At 37.7% G+C, this 20,749-nt stretch overlaps 1 protein-coding gene across 2 annotated transcripts in view; it reads left to right on the forward strand.

Annotated features, from left to right (window-relative positions):
* Positions 1-20,749, forward strand: part of LOC145981051 (uncharacterized) — a 71,202-nt gene that overhangs the window by 17,856 nt on the left and 32,597 nt on the right. The window contains exons 6-7 of one of the 2 annotated variants that reach the window (XM_083114153.1): positions 4,620-5,071; positions 13,669-13,828. In XM_083114153.1, the coding sequence (XP_082970279.1) occupies positions 4,620-5,071; positions 13,669-13,828 (612 nt within the window). The remainder of the gene's footprint in view (positions 1-4,619; positions 5,072-13,668; positions 13,829-20,749) is intronic. The other variant, XM_083114154.1, reaches the window with a different exon arrangement.

A 20,749-nucleotide genomic window follows, 5' to 3' on the forward strand; every position in this document is an offset into this window, starting at 1 on the left:
CATCCAAAACCCCACACTATATTAGTTTTTTATTAAAAACTTCAAGCTCAAGTAATGTCCTAACGTAGCTGAGACTTGGTTTTCTTAATCTACGAAAATCTAACTTCAAATATTTGCATAACTTAAAGCTCTCGCAAGGCATGTTAAATCAGTCTGTCGTCCACCATCTTTAAGCATGGTGACAATTTTTTCTCAAATACAATATGACATCAATCCTTTAACTTATCTTGTAACTGTAAAAATTTCAACTCCAAAGGTTTTTCGTTTATGGCAAAATGTATGTTCGCGATTTTACCACCATTCCTCTCCTAAACTATGAAATATAATTTTAAAAGTTTTACTGCAAAATTGCGGACCGACTGATTATCTACAATGACCGTTTAGTTCCTTATACTCCGAAAATGCATTTTGGACAATTTTGGGGAAAGAGAGCATGGTATAGAGCATGTGTGTAACATGAGGAAAGTCAGTTTTTCATTCACCATCTTGAAACATTGTTCAATTTCACTCACATGTAATACCATTAAATCGTCTATTAGGTTTCGATAATTTTATTGTGAATTTACAGTGCAAGTAATGTCACAATGCTCCTGAAAGTTTTATACACAAGCTCAAAATTTTAGTCTCTAAAAAGGTTTGAAAATGTCAAAAATGGCCAAAATATGAAAGTATACGTATGCATTGTATTTACTTAAGTAAGTACCCCACACCCTCTATTTTTAAGAAAAAAAATTTTTGGTAGATTATGAGAGTGCTAGACTTCTTGGGGCATAGAGCTCCTAACCCCAAATAACATTTATCCTACATGGGCAAGCAACCCATTACCTTCAATCAATGTACTGAACTGGAGGGAGGGAGGGGTCATTGTCTCAGTGGAAGGCATTGGGAAGATAACAGAACATTTGCACACATGCTAAAGTTTGAGAAATGAAATGAATCATTTGAAAAGTGTTTTTTTGGTTAATTATACCACAATTAACTTTATTCTACTTTCACGACATTTCAATAACATGTACTCGATTCTTCTTTGTACTGTTTTATTAATGGAAAATATTATTGTAAAAGTTGATCGTCACAGGTGAAACTATGTGGCTTGCGCACATACGGAAGGGACTGATATCTAAAGTGCTACCACATTTCAAAATTATAAGCTTTGTTCGTTCAATGTTTTATCTAAATATTTCAGACCTTTTTATTTTTTGTTGGGTGTAAGTTCGTATTATTTCTGTTAAAAGTCCATTTCTAGCATGATTTGAGATAAATATCCTGGAAAAAACCCACTGTGACTTTATTTTGAGTATTGTAAGCTTGGCTAAGCTTTTATTTTGCAAGCTTTCTCAAAATGTTGACAATTCTAGAACCTTACAATTATTTAAAGCAATAGTTTACAACATTTTATATAAAAAAAACACATTTTGAGTGGGTTTTTTGGTGTTTTTTTCTGGAAAAAAAATGTGTGGGGAAAACTGGGCTGGGCCAACCCTAGTATGAGACCGGTGGTCACCCAACAACTGGTTGGATGATCTTCCACCTCAGCAGGTGGAAGTGAGTGTGGCAGTCAGTAGGTAGACCCTGGCCCCCACAGCCTGTTGTACCATGGGTTACGAGTATTTATGTTATATCAGCTCACCCCAAATCAGTAAAATTATCGCCAATTTTACTGATAGTCTAACTCTAGCATGTAACACTGCAAAGTTTAGTTAATAAAAACTGTTTTCAGGAACATTTGATTATTTTATCAAAAATTTAATAGGCTTTGCTTGATTAAGCACTTAAGTGTTAGAATTTTTGCGAGATGATAAGGTTAATAGTTAGAAAAGATTATACGAGGGTTGCTCTTTATGTATCCGAAATAACAAGCAAAAAAAAAATAGGTATAATTGAAAATGGTTTTATTGTTTTTCAAAATATTCTCCATAGTGATCGATGCACTTTTGCATACGTTTGAACCAATTCTCATAGCACTTTGTCCATTCCGATTGAGGTATCTCGGAAACATGCATTTTGAATGCATCAATCGCTTCTTCTGGCATCGAAAATCATTAACCGTGTATGGGAACAAAAATAATCATTGGGTGCTAAATCAGGGCTATACGGTGAATGACCCATCAATTCAATGTTTTCACCGGTCAAATACTGAGTTGTTTGGACCGATGTGTGAGAACTTGCTTTGTCATGGTGAAGAATGATCCTGCATCGCTGGTTGTTTTTTCTGATTTCCCCAAAGACTTCTGGCAAACAAATGGTTGTGTACTATTCAGAATTGACGGTTCTACGATTCTCTAGTGGCACTGTAGCCACATGTCCATTTTTCCCAAAAAAACAGGCGACCATTTGCTTCGAAGTGCTTCTTGCATGAACAACTTTTAATGGGTTTGGCTCATCTTGGAACACCCACACCGTCGACTGCTGTTTGCTTTCGAACTCATATGCATAGATCCAAGATTCGTCACCTGTGTAGATGTTATACATGGCTTTTGAAGCACAACGATTGTATTTTGTGAGTATTTGTTTGCACCAATCGACACAAGCCTTTTTTTGAGCAGATTGTCAAATTATGCGGGATCCAACGTGAACAAATCATCTTCACGGCTAAATGTTCATGCAATATCTTACGTATGCTAGTCATACTAATGCCCAGGGATGCCTCAATCTCACGATATGTCACATGACGATCTTGCATTATCATTTCTCACACAGCATCAATGTTTTCTGGCACAACAACCAATTTTGGACGGTCTTCTTTAGATTCATCCGTGAGCATACGACGGCCATGATTGAATTCACTAAACCAGTGATATACAGTGCTTTTAGATCGAAAAAAGTCAAAGTGAGTTGATCGATGCACTGTTGTTGAGATAATCCACGTCGAAAGTCATAGAAAATCATTGCTCGAAAATGTTCTCGAGTTAATTCCATTGTTGGACTCGGATGAAAGTTTCAAGTCCCTGTAACAAACAAAAATAGCATCTGTAAGCACAACGTTCTAGGTACATATACCATAGAAATGTCCAACTTTACGATGGATATATTAGATATGTTGCCAGTTCCGGATACATAAATAGCAACCCTCGTACTTAATTAACCTTCCTGCTTATCACTACGAGGGCCACTATTTATATTTTGAGCCTTGGCAACACTGATTGAAGTTAGGCGCGATTTGACGTTTGCACGGAATCGTCTGGCATTATTTTACCATAACGTACTTCAAATGTTTTGTCAATAGCTTGATTTGTGTTGTTTATGTTGCCTTGGATATTGCGCGACAACAATAAAATGGAATAAACTCGTGAACATTTTCATGCGATGATTTTTTACGATTTTCGACGTGGATTATCAAGACAAGAGTGCATCGATCAACTTACTTCCACATTTGGCGATGAAGCCCCATCCTTTGCCACTGTGAAATGGTGGTATAACGAATTTAATCATGGCCACCATTCGCTCACCGACGAGATTCGCGAAGGTCGTCCAAAATCAGTTGTTGTTCAAGAAAACATTGATGCTGTGCAAAACCTAACACTGCAAGATCGTCATGTGACATACTATGAGATTGAGGCAACCATAGGCATTAGTTCCACCAGCATATATAAAGTATTACATGATCGTTTAGCTGCGAGAAAGGTATGTTCTCATTGGATCCCACACAATTTGACAAAAACTCAAAAAGACGCTCGCGTCAATTGGTGCAAACAAATGCTCAATAAATACAATCGTGGTGCTTCAAAAGACGTATATAAGATTGTAACAGGTGACGAATCATGGATATATGCATATGAGCCGGAACGTAAACAGCAGTCGACTGTATGGGTGTTTCAAGATGAACCCAATCCAACAAAAGTTGTTCGCGCTCGAAGCACATCGAAACAAATGGTCACCTGTTTTTTCGGGAAAACTGGTCATGTGGCAACTGTCCCTTTAGAGGAGCGTAGAACGGTCAACTCTGAATGGTACACAACAATTTGTTTGCCAGAGGTCTTCGGTCAAATACGGAAAACAAACAAACCCCGTCGGATCATTCTTCATCAAGACAATGCCAGCTGTCACACATCTCGTCTAACAACCGACTTTATGAACAGTCAAAAAATCGAATTGATGGGTCATCCGCCGTACAGTCCTGATTTGGCACCCAATGACTTCTTCTTGTTCCCGAATGTCAAGAATAAATTGCGTGGACAACGATTTTCGTCGGTGGAAGATGCCGTTGATGCGTTCAAAAACCATATTATGGAGGTGTCTCAAGAAGATTGGAAAAACTGCTTTGACAAATGGTTCGAACGAATGCAGAAGTGTATTGACCGTAAAGGAGAATACTTCGAAAAACAATAAAGCAGTTTTCTATGCCAAATTCCTGTTTTTTCATTGTTAGGCTCAAAATATAAATAGTGACTCTCGTACCTAATATTCATGACTTGTAATCAAGGGGCACTGGGCTTGTTCATTGGTACAGGCACATGTACAGTGGTGCAGGTCCTACTTCAAACAGGAGATCCAGCAAATTCTTTGGCAAACATGATACACTTGTGTTCCTGTTTTGATGATGGATAACAATGTTACTGATGAATATGTCACATCCTCTTGTGATTCCCTGTATTTCAAGTATGTTGTAATTATTACAGGAACGCAAAACTCCAAAGGCACCAAAGGAATCTGAGCAGATGAATGGGTTTTCAGGTGTTTCTGAAGCAGAACCAGCAAGGGGAACATCACTGGATGCAGGTGCATCCACAGCTGCCGAACCAGCGGTACCCCCCAAGCAGAGAAACAGGCTAGGTCCCAAGATAAAGATCACGCCCACGCGTGCAGATTTGCAACAGAAACGTACAAACTTGAACAAGGAAAAAGTGCAAGCGGGAACGCAGACTGATAAGTCAGGTGTGTCCCAGGCGAAAGACAAGGAAAGAGAGAAATCGAAAAGTGCAGAATCTGAAGAAATGGAGATAGGCATGCTCCCGCCAACGTGGAACGAGGACGCAACCCCGTCTGTGAAGAAAATCATCAGGAAGGTGTCCATTGTGGTTCCGCGGAAGCCCATAACACCTGTTGGGATGTGGGTAGGATCGACCATGAAGTAAGTACCGTTAGTAACATCTTCCTGCATGCATTTTACTGTTTGTGTTACGTGTTCGTAGGTGGTTCATTTCGTATCAGTCTTTCACTTTCGTCTCATTTGTGCGGTGTAATTTGATTGCTCAAAATAACAGGCGTTAACCTACCCTGAAAAAAGTACGGCAAGAGAAAGTAATTTTACGTGTTTCCTTTCACTCAGTGCCTTCTAATGAAAGGCTCTATATAATTTTTCATAGGATTTACAGAGATTGTTCAGTAAAACGTGTTGGGTCCTGTATAGCCAGATGGTTAGCACTGACTTGGTTACCTTTGATGTGCTGGGTTTCATCACTGGTTCAATTTCTGTGTTTACCTAGCATCTTGAGGACAAGTGGGGAGCTACGTGAAAAACAGTAGTAGCAGGCTCCAGTCTTGAAGCCTAGAGTAGATTGTGGATGAAATTCGATTAGCTGATCATACATCACCCAATGAAGATCAGCTTGGCAAGTGCTGGCCTTTGGAGGGCTATTGTACGATGGAGTTTAATTTAGTGTTGCTTTGAACTCACCATTTCGAAGGCTTTTGGCCCTCCCCAATGGTGTAGTGGTAACGTCGTCACCTTATAATCAAGGTGTCCCAGGTTCAATACCCTGTGAATGCACATTGCACGGTGGTTCGGATCCCACTTTAAACTGTAAGTCCAGTCCCGATTAGCCTATCTGGGTATAAAATGGACATAAAAAAACAACAATTCATATTTATTTCGAAGGCTTTCATTCCCCTCCCAAGTTACAGAGTTTTTTAGTGCTTTATTTCTAATCCCAAGCATCATATTTGTTAATATATCTAGATCAAACACAATTGTTAATGGACTGTGTCAAGATCTGGGATTGAAATTTTTCACTCTTGTACTATATATATATACATACTACTCAGATTCCAAATTTTGTACAACCTTGTAACTAAAACTGTATGAAGTTGAATTTTCGTTGTTGTGAATACCAAACATATTTGGAACAAGGAAATTTTGTAATATGGGAATCTTTAAATTGATTGAAAAAGCCTGATTGCATATTTGAGATTCCTGTGTCCTTTTTTTTGTGTGTCAAATTGGAATTGTTTTGTAAAAGTTTTTTTAAAAAAAACATGTCTTAGTGTTTTGAGTAATGTATGTGTCATGTACAGTTATTTTATTTCAGCAATATTCAGTGCAATTTTATGACGAATTATGAATTAACAGTGTATTTTAAGTCTATTTTAGCAAATATTATGTTCAGATGCCCCTTTTTGTATGAGATAATGTATTCAAATTTGATGGCACAATTTCCAGCAGTATTTGACAGTTTGCCAGTGTACGAAACTGTAGCTTGGTTGATGTTAGCATTCACCTCTGGACTTTTAGATATATATGTGTGTGTGTGTGTGTGTGTGTGTGTGTGTGTGTGTGTGTGTGTGTGTGTGTGTGTGTGTGTGTGTGTGTGTGTGTGTGTGTGAGGGAGAGAAGGGGTGTTAAACCATATTTTCAAGCACTATTTTTTTCAATTGAAATTATCACTGCAAACTTCCAAGCAAACATTATTTATTTTTACTGACAGTACTTCAATGTACACACAGACCCTCCATCAGGCCAGAATAACTAATGAGTAAATATTGTTTGCTCCAGCAGTTACGTTGAGTTTATTTAAAAAATCTAGTAAGTGAATAAATTATTTGAAAATATGTACAATCATGAGCAAAAGTGAGTTGGAGTCGTCCTGCTCCATATTGGTTATCTGAACTGCAGCCTAGTTTTACTTGTGACTACAATGAAGATTATATATTCAGAAGTCACATGAGCTTTATGCATACTGTTTACATGTGATTATCTTTATGGTTTAGTATCATTAGTGCTTATAGTACAGTTGGTGAAGGTTTGTCTTCTAGAAGTACAGTAGACTAAAAGTTCATCTTGAAGTTCTTAAAATGTTCACATAAACACCGTTGTATAGTACAAAATAATGTTACTATGAAGAGATTTTTAGTCTTGTTGCAGTTTTGTCGTGGTTATCCAAGCTTCCACTACTAAGATAAGCACACAACCTGACAAATTTAGTTAGTCACTGTAAAATGAGAACATGTGAACAATTTGTTACCTCTCCCAGCTGAGCATGCTGGGTTTTAACAGAGAACACTAACTGTTCATGTGCTATTAACGATGACTGACTAACCATATAAGGATTTTTTGGTGTTTGTGTGTGTACCTTGGTAGCGTAAGGTTGGAAAAGATTTTGGGAAATCAGGACGAAACATCACAGCAAGGATATAATCTACTTTAATAGTAACATTACCCTGTTACTTTGTAACATTCCACAAAGCATTTATCAATATTTTGAAGTTTATCAGTATTATGTTCTGTTGTTCAGACTTATTTTAACATTCCACCACCTGAAAATTCACACTGGTAATATATCATGTCAGTCTATCAGAAGTTTTCTGAAAATATTCAGTCACACTAGAAAGTAATGAAAATTCTGTATTTTTGCATGGCAATCAAGGTTTTTGGACTCAAATATCCCCTGGCATATTTTGCAGGATGTCCAGATTTGGCTGGTATCTGCAAATGACCTTCGAAGTCATGCTGATTTATAGCAAAGCATGTATGGTATTTGCTCAATCTTCGCTTCAATTACTTGACCTAGCCCATTATTGCATAGTTGCTCTGGAATGAATGCAGCCTCCTATAGGTGTGTTTCACCTACGTCACAAACTGTTGAAATGTAGCTTCAAGCAGCCATGATTGAGGCCAGTTCTTGTGTGCATACAGAGTTCATGCGGGCAGGCAGGTGGGAGATACTAAGGACATTCGTGATTTGAAACAAACATGCAGTTGGTGCAGATGTAACGAACGCTACGTGGTGGATGTTTCTTTGCAAACAATACATAAAATTAGCCACAAACATGGTGGCTGTGTGCATCCTGACATCACATGAAACCCACGTAGTATTTATACTAAAAGGGGGTAAAATCATATTGCTGGTTATAACCCTTCTATCAAAGCACACTGCTAAATAATGTTCAGTGAAGGATACACATTACGTGAATGTGTAAAGTGAGGTATACATGTGACATATTCACATATAATCATGATGTTCCTTGAATGGTTATTGAAAGAATTCCGATGTCAGGACTTCTCTAGAATCTATGGGATAAAATATTACAGTCATGTACTGTAAATATGTTTAGAACAGTTAACAATAAGATTTTAGCACAGAAAGTTTATATATTACAAGGAAGCAGATTCTATACATTCTAACGAAGATAGACCTGTCAGGAACAGAAGAGCCATGAGCAATAATTATGGTAAGTACTAGTTGCAAGTGTTCATAATGAAATATTTCTTTATACACGTTGTTCTTTAGAGAATGTCTTGTGTTTGGAAGCTAAATGTATATTCTCTTAAAAAAATCAATTTAGATATTGTGCATATAGTGTGTGTGTTTATTATTCATAACATTTTCTTGAAATTGTTGATTGTGCATTTCACAAGAAAAAATCTGCCAACATGTCTACCAGTCGGGAAAACCTGGAAAAGTCTGGGAATATCAAGAAAATTTACTACGTTTTTGGAAAAATCAACACACTTCAGTGTACTGAGTATTACTGGTAGTTACGGTAGAAATTCTATACTAAATACTCTTATGAAATGGAATCATGTTTTGAACTATTTTCAAGTAGAAATCTGTTCTTTGAACATCATTGTTCTTTATATTTGTGGCCACTTGGTGCTAGACCTGAAGTTTTGTCAGTGTATGGAGGTTGCCCAAAGGAAACGGGCAATGAATTAAGTATAATTTATTGTGTACCTCACTGTATACTGAGTGACGAATTGTAAGCACTGCATAGTATTGAAGCAGACATCTCATCAGCCAAAAAAGTTTATGGAATTCCCTTCACATAGAAGAAAAAGGTTCAATTGTTGCTTCAACAGTTTGGCAACCTCTACATTGCAATTGAACTTTGTGACCTTTCAGTTCATGTTTGAGAAGTCCAAAAATATGAGTCACATCACACCAAGCTCAAATTATTGAAACTATTACTAGCAACGCTTTTAGAAACTTTGGTTTTATAATCCGATCAAGCCACGACTTCACGATAAGAGAACCACTGAAAGTACTTTACTATTCCCTCGTACGGTCAAAACTAGAATATGCGCAGTAATCTGGAATCCAACTCAATTCATAGACTAGAATGTATTCAGTAAATGTTCCTTAGATGCCTCAAATTCAAAGCCTGTGGAGAATATCCAACATTTGATTCATACAATAAATAATCTACTTTCAGAGAACAACTTCAGCAAACTAGCACTCCGGCGACAAGTAAATGACCTGCCCCTTCTGTATAAAGTAAATAACGGTTTAATAGATGATTCCAACTTATCAGCCGTAACATTTAATGTTCCCGTTTCCAAAACACATCCCAAGCACAAAATATTTATTTGCAAGAGAGCAAAAACATCAATTCTTGCTACCCCTCCGGTGTGGAGAGCGTGTAACTCTTTCAACACAATTTCATGTGTAAAGGACACAATTGATATTTTTGCAATGAGTTTATACAATTTTAAAAATACTACAGGGTCCGGCAGAATGAATAGTAGGATATAAAAAGGACAGAACGTCAAAACAAATCGAATAATTTATTGACACACACATTGAAAACAAAGAATAATAGATGCCATTACATACATGCCAATTTACTTAGTTTTGAAGATAACGTCCGCCAGATGTTCGCCATCACGTTCAGCGCATTCTTTCAGGCGGCGAACGAAAGCTCGCATCACCCGCTCCAGCATGTCCAATGGGATCGCCTCCATAGCTGTACGTATCCTTGCCTTCAATTCAGCCACGGTATGAGGATGTGTAGCGTACACTTGACTTTTCAGGTAGCCCCACAAGAAGAAGTCAGGGGCAGTCAAATCGGGTGACCGTGATGGCCAATGAATGTCCCCAAAACGGGAAATCAATCGACAAGCAAAATGACACCGCAAGACAGTCATGGACCGGTGGGCCGTGTGGGCTGTTGCCCCGTCCTGTTGAAACCATATGTCATTGTTCACCCTTAGAAGGAGGAAGTCATGTAACATTTGGACATAGCGATCGCTATTAACCGTTACCGCACGTCCATGAAGATCCTCAAAAAATTATGGACTGATGATGCCACACTGCACCACACTGTCACACGTTCACTGTGCAGTGGTTGCTCATGCAGCCAACGAGGATTAAATGGCGCCCGGTATCTGTAATTCTGTTTATTGACACCACCGTACAGATCAAAATGAGCCTCATCAGACAGCAGTATGTTGTTTCGCATCTGCGGCTCGGCTGCTAAAAATTCCAAGCAACGCAACGCAAAGGTTCGTCGGGCATGTTTATCTTGTTTGGTTAGTTTCTGTGCGACCTGCATTTTGTAGGGGTGGAATTGGAGGTCTTCATGGATGATGCGCCGCATGGAACGATCTGACATTCCTAGCACCAAGGCGTGTCCAGCAGCAGAACGCCGGGGACTTCGGATCAGTGCTTGACGGGCCTCCTCCACTCCCTCCTGGGTCCATTGTCTTTGGTCGCCCCGGTTTTTTTTTTTTTTTTTGTACACGATGCAGTAGTCCTGAATTGTTGCGCCCACCGTACAATTGTCCTATCTCCGGGACTTTCTGATGTCGGCCCACCTGGAAATGGTGACGAAGGAGTCGCTGCACGGTGATTGGAGACTCGTTATTTTTGAAATACGCCTCAACGGCGAATGCTCGATGTTCCGAACTCCACAAGGCCATACTTACAAATGGCAGTCCTTCCTCAATGCAGCGTGCACACACGTCGTTGCGCAGGCGCAACAGTGACGCCGTACTACGTGACTGAAATCAGGCTATTCATTCCACCGGACCCTGTATTACTGGAACACTGAATCTATTGTAGCAATATTATGTAATTAGAGCACTATCATTGGGCTCGGCCTGTTGGGCTCTCTCAATAAACAAATCAAAATCAACAGGTCTGGACTTGAAGCAAGGACAAATAATTCCCAGCTGAACCATTGCATAGTGGTACATCACATGTTAGCAATGTGTGGCTCACATTGTCATGCAGTATGACGACTCTTTGGCAGACAGTCTTTCCTTTCTCCTGATTCCTCATCAGACCTTTATCCATCACAATACGTAGCTATGTTTATGCACTCCCCAGGTTTCAACTAATCGAACAAAAGACTTCTCTCATCAAAGAAAAATGAATATATCTGATGAGTATGCTTGATTTGGACAACCCTTATTTCAACAATAAGGGTTCCTTCACGTAGTGCCACTCAGTGGAGTATTTGTGGATCATCTGTGACACTTTATCATCATTATGTAGTACGATACCTTACTTTAAGCTGAACAGTGGCTCCACCAAGTGGCACATTTGTGGAGCCACTCCCACTCTTCAAGCAGTAGACAAACAATTCACAAGTGCTAAATGTGAAGGGACTTTAAGGAAGGGAACATCAGTTCAGGATGACTGTATTATGCACTTTGGTTTGTTTGGGAGTGTACAGACCTCAGTGCAGCAGATACATCTGATGCATGTAAACACACATTGCACAAATCAACTGTCACGAGCCAGAATACAATATTTGGTCATCAAATGACAGCCAACTTCTGTAGCAAGGGTGCAGAGAGAGATGGCTGAGAAATCAGTTGCATTTGTGGTTGAAAACTCTAAAATAGTTGTGGTGATCATGCAAACTAATTCTTACGATTAGATTCTGACAACAAACTGGTATCGTGATTTAACCCAGCCCCATGATAGAGATAAGAATCTGAACTCCTGGACATTGATGAGCATTAGGCGTTTATTAGCAATGTTTAACCTTTATGATCTGCCTCGGTGTCACTTCTCCACCACTACATTGTACATTGTAATGGAACGTCATTGACATATAATCATAAGATTTGGTCCGTGTCTTTCCTGGACCAGCTGACCGTGGCAGATTGGTTAACACAGTGTGCTATGATGCCCAGGTTCGAATCCCAACTTAGGCATATTTTTGTGTGTGTGTGTGTGTGTGTGTGTCCCTTCATCAATCTCATATCATCTCTTGTTCTTATCATTGCGATTAGCCAAAAGTGGAAGAAAATTGACACTAAATAACAAAAATCAAATCATCTTTCATGGGTCACATTTATGCAGCCAAGACATCATGACAAGACTTCTCGGCTGTTCCTCTTTACTCCATCACCACAGGAAGTTGGTTGCCATTTTTGCCATTGTATTACCAGCTTGTCACGACCTTTTTTGGTTTGCACTTATTGATCCCTTTTGACCCAATGACGCACACTACTTACATCAACACACTCATCTGCAGGCTTTAGTGTATACCACTTGGAGTAAAGCCTCCAACAGGGAGAAATTCAGTAAATGGCTTGAACTGCGCGGACATTCCTCCATTTCAAAGTTATAACTACATACACACACACAGACTCCATACAACCATTTCCCACACACTGAAATTAATCAGGGAATTAATCTGTGCTTGTATCTTTTAATCTGCCATTGCTGCCAAATGCTGATGTGCAGGGTCCGGATTTTGATGACATTTCATCTTTTAACTGGTGCAACGTAGACATTGGTAACTAGTACAGAATTTCTGGCCACCCTTTTCAGGTTGCAGAAATGTAATTTTTTGGGTCATTTTTTATTTTAGGTAATTTTTTTAATTTTGCATCATTTTTAGGTCATTTTTTAAAAAAATTGTGTCATTGCATGCTGAAACATAAGAAGTTCAACAATTTCTGTTTTGTCTGAATGTTATCTTGCGGTACTTATTCTGTGTTTAACTATCAGCTCAACAAAGCCTGTCTGAAAATCGTGAAATGCAACATTGTCAAATGCTTATTCACAGTCCACACCAAGGTGAAGAAGCAATTGTTAAATTGTTTGTTTTGGAATGAACAAAAAAGTTTATTTTGAAAATTAACAATAAATAACGCGTGCTCGAGAATCAAAGGAAAGCGACAGCTTAACTGTTGGTGCAGCTGAACGTTGTATTTTTGAAGGTCACTCAGCATGAACATTTGCGTCTTTGTCCGATATTTGTGGTTAGGAGGGCGTGACTTCTGTTTCTTCTATTCGTGAGTTTAGGTGTCGAGTGGACTTAAAATGCTGAAGATAAAAGCCATCTAAAGCTGCTCATTTGAAGCTTCGGCGAGGACATGTATTTGTGAATTCTTCCCAATTTTATTGATTGTGATCCATAAAGTAAATGTACAGTATAAATATATATACTATTTCCAATAAGCAGATTGAGTTTTACACGAATTGTTGGGTCATTTTTCAAAGATTTTTAGGTGATCAAAATCCGGGCTCTGCTGATGAGTTATAAAGTTGAAAACATTATTTTTCATTCATCCCTCATATAAGAAATTGAAGGACAATCCACTTAGGTAAGTTGAGGTCTCCATGCTTCAACACACTCATGGAGAAGTTCTAGAGAATATAATGGCATGGTCTGTATGTTCTCCAATGCGGGAATGTTAACTATTAGAAGTGTGTGGTTTCTCTTTTAAAATATGCAAGGTTTAAAAAAGCTTTGCACAAATCAAAATTTCAGGGTCCCCAAATCTGCAGAAATCTTTGAACCCTGTTCAATAAGATGCCCAGGAATGTCGGGGCTGGTGCCCACACTGCAGTGTCGCATGTGTTTGTGCCTTTTCCATCCTGAATGTGTGGGAGGGTCCCTGGCAGACGAAACTGAAGGATATCTCTGCATGGTAAGTTTCCTATAGAACGTTTACTTATAGATTTTGATATTTTCTATTTAGTACAGATTATGTTTATTGCATGACTATTCAGAAAATTAGTAAATATAGGGTTGTAAGTAATAGCTGTCATGTCAAACTCAATTTGTAGGTAGGGCTGCATAATGAATGTCAAAATTATCCAGGCTGCACGTCTCGAACCTCACCCCGTTGATGTCTCAACTTGAGATTGCCATCCCTCCCCCTCTCCCCTTCAGGAGATGTTGAAAACTAAAAAAGAAAATTATCCAATAATCATGTCAGCTGGCAATATAAAGAAACCCCTCCTCCTCAAGGAAAAGTTGTTAACCCTCCACGAACATGCTTCATCCCTGAGCTGTATAAAACTAACAATAAACATCTTAGATTTTTGATTTGTTGTTTAAAATCCACTTTATGCACAGTAAGGCTAATCAGGACTGGACCTACAGTTTAAAGTGGGATCCAAACCACTTGTGCCTCCACCGGGTATCGAACCCGGAATAAACATCTTAGAATATAGTGAGTGACAACAATAAAAAGTTGTTCAGGACTGATTAATTACAAGGTTACATATATTTATAATTACAATGAAAAGTATTTAATTATAATCTGCATTTGTTTATTGAAAAATAAAGCTGGAATATGTTTTCATAGTCATTGATACCATTTAGCAGAAAAAGAAATGCTTTTTACAATTGAGGGGTCTAGTGAGAGAGGGAGCTATACCACTTTGACAAGAAATGGAAATAAATTGAGTTTTCTAAAGCATTGCGTTGAGTCATAATTTGTATAACAAAGGGTATTTTTTTTCTGAACATATTGTTAGGTAAATTATTCAAAAGGAATAATATGAATTTCAATATAAATACCATTTATTATGAACATGTGTGGTATATTGTTGTAGTATACCCATGTGGAAAAATCAATCTAGCACATCAAATACTTTAAACAAGGCTTAAATACTTTTGCCTCAGTGTAAATCATGTTCACATGGTTACATATGATCTACATAAAGACAACTTCATATGTCTTCTGGAGTATCTTCACTGTCCATTGTTTCTGTGGATTTTAGTTTTTGGTAAACACCATGAAAAACTGGAGGAATATAAGACATTATAGACATGAGATCTTTTAACTTCAGGGCTGATATTAAATCTAACACCGGTTACTGCAACACAACCTCTGCCACTCCTATTGCAGACGCCATCAGTAAGTGGCATAGCTCCTTCTCTCACTCAAAATGCTGATGAGGACGTATTCAAGAACTCAGAAAATCTGCTGCAGAACAAGCGGGAGCTATGCCACATGGTTGTAGTTCACATGATAGATGACAGATGGTAGGAGAAGACTGAAAATTGCAAAAAATAAAATTTTCAAGATTTGTGCTTATGGACAATTCTACTTTTGTTTCCAAGAGATTTAACACTTTTTTAAATTTTAAACTAATTTTCTCAATGTTCCCAGTATGTTTTTGTGAACAGGAAATATTTGTCAATTATTCTTGATTGTTGGGCTGTTTTTCAACCTTCAGTTTACGTCAAATGTGGGCCACATGAAGGGAAGATGGAGGTTGCATATGGTCTGAGAGTTTGACATGGCTGCTACAGTGCAAAAGTTCATCAGCATTGCATTTTTTCCGATAACTTTATAGATTCAAGTGAATTTTTTATGTTGGGCAGCAAGGTAGGTGCATCCGTATCAACAGGTGGTAAATTATTTCGGACTATTTACAAAATAATTAAAAATCTTTATTAGATTTTTCAACCTGGCAAAAAAAGATGACACTTTTATTCTCATGCAGGTGCCAGGCTGTGATCAATGCTAAGGGCTTTGAAACAAATTACTATAGTATGTTGATACCGGTGACTAGTTTGGTGATTGTTAGACAAAGATTTCATGCATTACGGTGATAAAAATAAGTGTCATTTTTGCTAGGTTAAAAAAATCAAATAAAGATTTTCAATTATTTTGTAAATAGTCTGAAATGATCTACCACCTGTTGATTCCGATGAACCTACCTATCTGCCAAATATAAAAAAATTCACTTGAATCTATGAAGTTTGAAACAAGTTATCACAGACAAACACTATGTTGATAACTAGAGCCCGGAAGTTCAGGCATTTATTTTCGTTAAAATAGGCAGGCAAAAAGGCATTTATAATGTGGAAAATGGGCACTAAAAATTAAAAAAAGGCAAAATAAACCCAAAAAAGGCACATTTGGAAGTCTCTTACTTTTATCTCTAATTTCTGGCAAAATGTTAAAATCTAAATTGGGAAGAGCATTTCAATTTTCTCCGTCTTCATTGCACATAACTACAAGGTGCTTTTTTTAAGTTCTCAACATTCATTGATAGTCGTCTGTCAGAGAGAATGTTTTTCATAATAGAAAATGATATTTCTACTTCGACAGAAGTTATTGGAGCATACATAAAACAAGCTAATGTAGCTGGATTCATTTCGGTAACAGCATTTTTACCTTTTAGAATATCACATTGTTTTCAATTGTTTCAGGTCCTCTCATTTGCACTCACTACCTGTTTGCGCTTTTCCGCAACAGCTGACCCCTTTTCTCCAGCACTTCCATCATCTGCTGCATAGATTCCTCGAATATTTTCATGGATTCTATAATTGTAATTGTCTCTGGCAATGCACCATAATGTGCAAAAATAAATTTGAATAGCACAGTTTTTTTTTTCACTTCACGAATTGAAGCCGCTTCATTTTCTGGAGGAGCATCGATCATCTCACTGATTTTTTCAAGGTTGTTAGCATAATATATAGCTGCTGATATCCAGGTTCCCCATCTCGTTAAGACTGGTTGCTGAGGTAAACTAAGCTCAATCGCAACTTCCTGAAATTTTCGGGTTCGAGAGGGAGATTTCAGAAATATCTTCTTTGTGTTCGAAATCAACCTGTCCACTTAAGCAGTCAATCATGCACAAGAAATGTTAACCGAAAGGCAATATCCTAACTCAGCATGAAATACTCTTTTCTCAAACTTTTCTCCTCAGCAATGTTGAAACTTGCGTGAGATCAATATTACTTAAATAAGGCGAAAATTATTCACATAATAAACGGAAGAAAAATAAATGCCAACAACGTTTTATGGGAGAAAAATAATTTATATACACATTTTTTTAAAAAAAAATTGTCAAATTTTCATTGAAAAAGGCAAAAAAGGCATTATAATTAAAAATAGGCAGTGTGGTCCCAAATAGGCAAAATAGGCAAAATGAAAAGGCTTCTAAAACATTCGAAACAACATAAGAAACGTATATCCGGAAAAATTTTATCAATATATGCAGTAGATAAAAAGAGGCATTTTGCCAAACTTCCGGGCTCTATTGATAACCTTTTGCACAGCACTGTATGGAGAAATATTTGTTTTAGACTACATATAAAGTTTCTTGTTTGACTATTCATAAAATCAGTAAATGTAGGGTTGTAATACTTGCAGAGGAATATTCTTTGTTTTATTGAAACTAGAATATCTCCTCATTTGCAAAATTTGTAGCACCTCCCTCCACTGTTCTCACAACTACACAGGTGAAACATTATAAAAACTATCTGGAGATTTTTCTTTCACTTTGGTGTGTTATTTATTACATGTTTCTGAATCATTTAAATATACCAAGATGTTTTCACATAAAACAACATAATATATTATTGTTGAAAATATACAAGTGTTTCAAGTCATTTAGTCAAGATTTGGAGAACAGTTAATGATTACTGTGTCAGTGTCTGTCTAATGCAGGGCAGGTGTTTGGCTTAAAATATATATGATACTTGGTTTTATTGACCTTACTACTTGTCTCACACTAATATTGTTCAAATCATTGTAGACTTGTCACACTTTTTTGTGTTTTTCCACATTTAACTCGAGAGGTGTTAGGAACAAATATCATTAAGTTTATTACACTTTGAAATTGGCAGATGTCTTTTACTATCTGTGCCGTATTTATATCATTCATGAATTGACTTAAGCCGGCCTCTGTGGCAGAGTGGTTAACACATCGCACTATGATGCCAGCGGTCCCCGGTTCGATTCCCGGCCTGGGCATGGTTGTTTGTGAGTGTCCATCAATTTCATCATAATCATCACTCATCTCCATCTTCGCGATTAGCCAAAAGTGGCAGAAAAGTGAAGTAAAATATACCAAATCAATCAATTGACTTAATGGTTACCATATATCTTGTTGTAAAGCACATTATTTCTTTGCATTAATTTTTGAATTATGGTATTTTTAATTGAATTATTTGAATTATTCACCAAATTGAATGTTTGATTTAATTTTGGCTCCATGTTTACAAAGCTGAGCTTTTGTAATTTTGAAAAAATACCTGATTCACGTACCGATTGGCACAATTTACCAAAACTTGGGGTGTAAGGGCTGACCCTTTCCGAAGACACCCAATGTTGACCTCCCTTCCACGTTACTAAGCCCCGCGACAAGTTAAGTTTGCAGCAACTTTTCGCCCATGTAGACCCAAACGTGCGTGGAGAATATAGTTCCGCTGCAATACTGCCGATTTTCTCAATGTCTGTGATAAGAACAGCTCGGTGGTAGAGGCAAGACTCGCACGGGAGATGCTGAGCGCCGTTCTCGCGCGGTTTAATACATAAAACCTGCTGCAAACTTAACCTGTTGCGGGGTATACACTTTGGATTGCATTTTGCAGACTATCGAGACTTACAGCCAGTTTTTTCATCTGTGGGGTTCATGTTGTGTAGTCGCTATGTTTGTAATTGTCCCTTCGTCCATCTCATCGTATCATCATTCTTTCTCATCTTCATGATTAACTAAAAGTGACAGAAAAGTGAAGTAAGATAAACAAAAACCAATACTTTAATATTGAGTAACATGGTTCCCACTAACAGAAGATGATGAAATTTTGTAGAAACATTTAAAAAGGAAAACAGTTTTTTTTTCTCATTCTTTCTTGAGATCTTTAGAACTGGTTTGGAGAAATATTTAACATAAAAATGTTTGTAGGAACGTCAGGGAATTTGATTTTGCAAAATTGCTCTAACCCTGTGCTAAACAATTAAAGTTCTTAAAGCAAGCTTCCTGGCGGCGAACGATGAAGACGTTTTCTTTGGATATCAACCATGTGATTTCTGGATAGGCTTCCAAGCTTTCAAAAGCCAATGCCACTCTCATCCTCAGGGATTGAAGAGAAAATCACTTCAATCCCTGAAGATGAGAGTGGCAACTCTCGAGAGCTCGGAGGCCTATCTGGAAATCACCTGCTTGATATCCCAAGAAAATGTCTTCTTCACAATTGTTCAGAACATTTCCCAATTTAGATACACAAGTATTTCCTTTCAACTATTCCATATTAAAGTGAAATAGCTTCTGGAACACACAACCTTAGAAATCTATTATTATTTTGCTTTAAAAGGTTCTCATGTTTACAAATGAGACCATTAAAATAGCTAAAAGGGCATCACCGATGGCATAATGTTAACATCATAACCTTTAATTAAGAGCTCCCAAATTCAATACCCGGTGGAGCCACATTGCACAATTTTTTGGATCCTACTTGTAGACCCAGTCACAATTAGCCTATCTGTGCACAAAGTGGACTTAAAACTCAACTCAAACAAAATAGCTGAGATATCTACACAATATTGGCTTATAAATGAAGAATATACATTGAAAATGTTGCTTATTTTCCATGATATTGAAGTGCAGCAAAAGTGTGTCTTTTCGCAAATGTCACAAACCTAAACTTCACAAAGTATCACCAGGTGAAGGTGAGTTTTAACTGAACTCAACTTAGGCTGGTGTAAACATATACTGATTGCCTCAGCCCCACATTCTTATATATTAGGTAATTTTTACATTAATACTGGTAAAATATTTCCATCCTTTTTTTCTTACAAAATAGTACCGTGCGTCCATTTCGATCTGCAGCCGAGAGATCGGGAGAAGCGTGGCGGGCGGCACTGACGGAGATGCCGACATTTGCGGCCTGAAATGCCCGCTTATTTTTATGGACATATGCAGACATTTATATAAATATTGCAAAACGAGCACTAACCTGTGTTATAAGAGTATGGTTTTAATTTTAGTAGCTTAGTGACTGTATGTGCCGATGATTTTGACACGCCCACCTCTTGTGAAACACGGCGTAGAGGTTTGTTTGGAGAACGTTCTAACGCTGCACCAATATCATTGAGTTTTGCTTCGGTTAGAATCCGTCGTTTTTGCTTAGGTGTTTTAAAATTTAACGATACAGTTTCTCGTAATTTAAGGACAAGATGTCTAACCGTATCTCTGTGTGGAGTTGAAACGCATGGGAATTTCTGTACAAATTACCTACACACGTCTCGACACGAGTTTGTTTTCACGTAGGTACGTGTCATACATAAAAAAATCTTTGTTCTAACGTGAATCTTGCGGCTGGCATTCCAATCGTCTCACTGACACGTCACACATACACACTACAATAACACAAACAAGTAACTGCAAGTAACCAAGAATAACACTCTTGCGCACAGTACGAAATTAACACGCTCTTGGTTTACATTGCTCGCCACTATATTTACAACTCTGTCTTCATCTAGTCGCGAAGGAACAAAAAACTCGAGCTCGGAGATTTCGGATTGCAAGGAAGCTCACGAACACTATTGACTTTTAACGGTTTCTTCTACAGCGTAATCTTGATACAGTGTTGCACATTCAAAACCTCCAAACGATCCCCATCGGCACAAAACTCTTTCAAGGATATAAACTTAAGCAGGACGTTACTGGTCAAAACTATGATTAAAATGTTTTATTATCTGTGGCTCTTAACATCGTTTCTAAAGCGTATTTTTTTGTGTATATAAGAGCAGAACTTGGATGAATTACAGAAGAACTTTTGCGTGTTATAACACAGGTTAGTGATCGTTTTGCAATATTTA

The sequence above is a fragment of the Lepisma saccharinum genome, chromosome 28, assembly GCF_977018435.1.
Source record: "Lepisma saccharinum chromosome 28, izLepSacc3.1, whole genome shotgun sequence".
NCBI lineage: Eukaryota > Metazoa > Arthropoda > Insecta > Zygentoma > Lepismatidae > Lepisma > Lepisma saccharinum.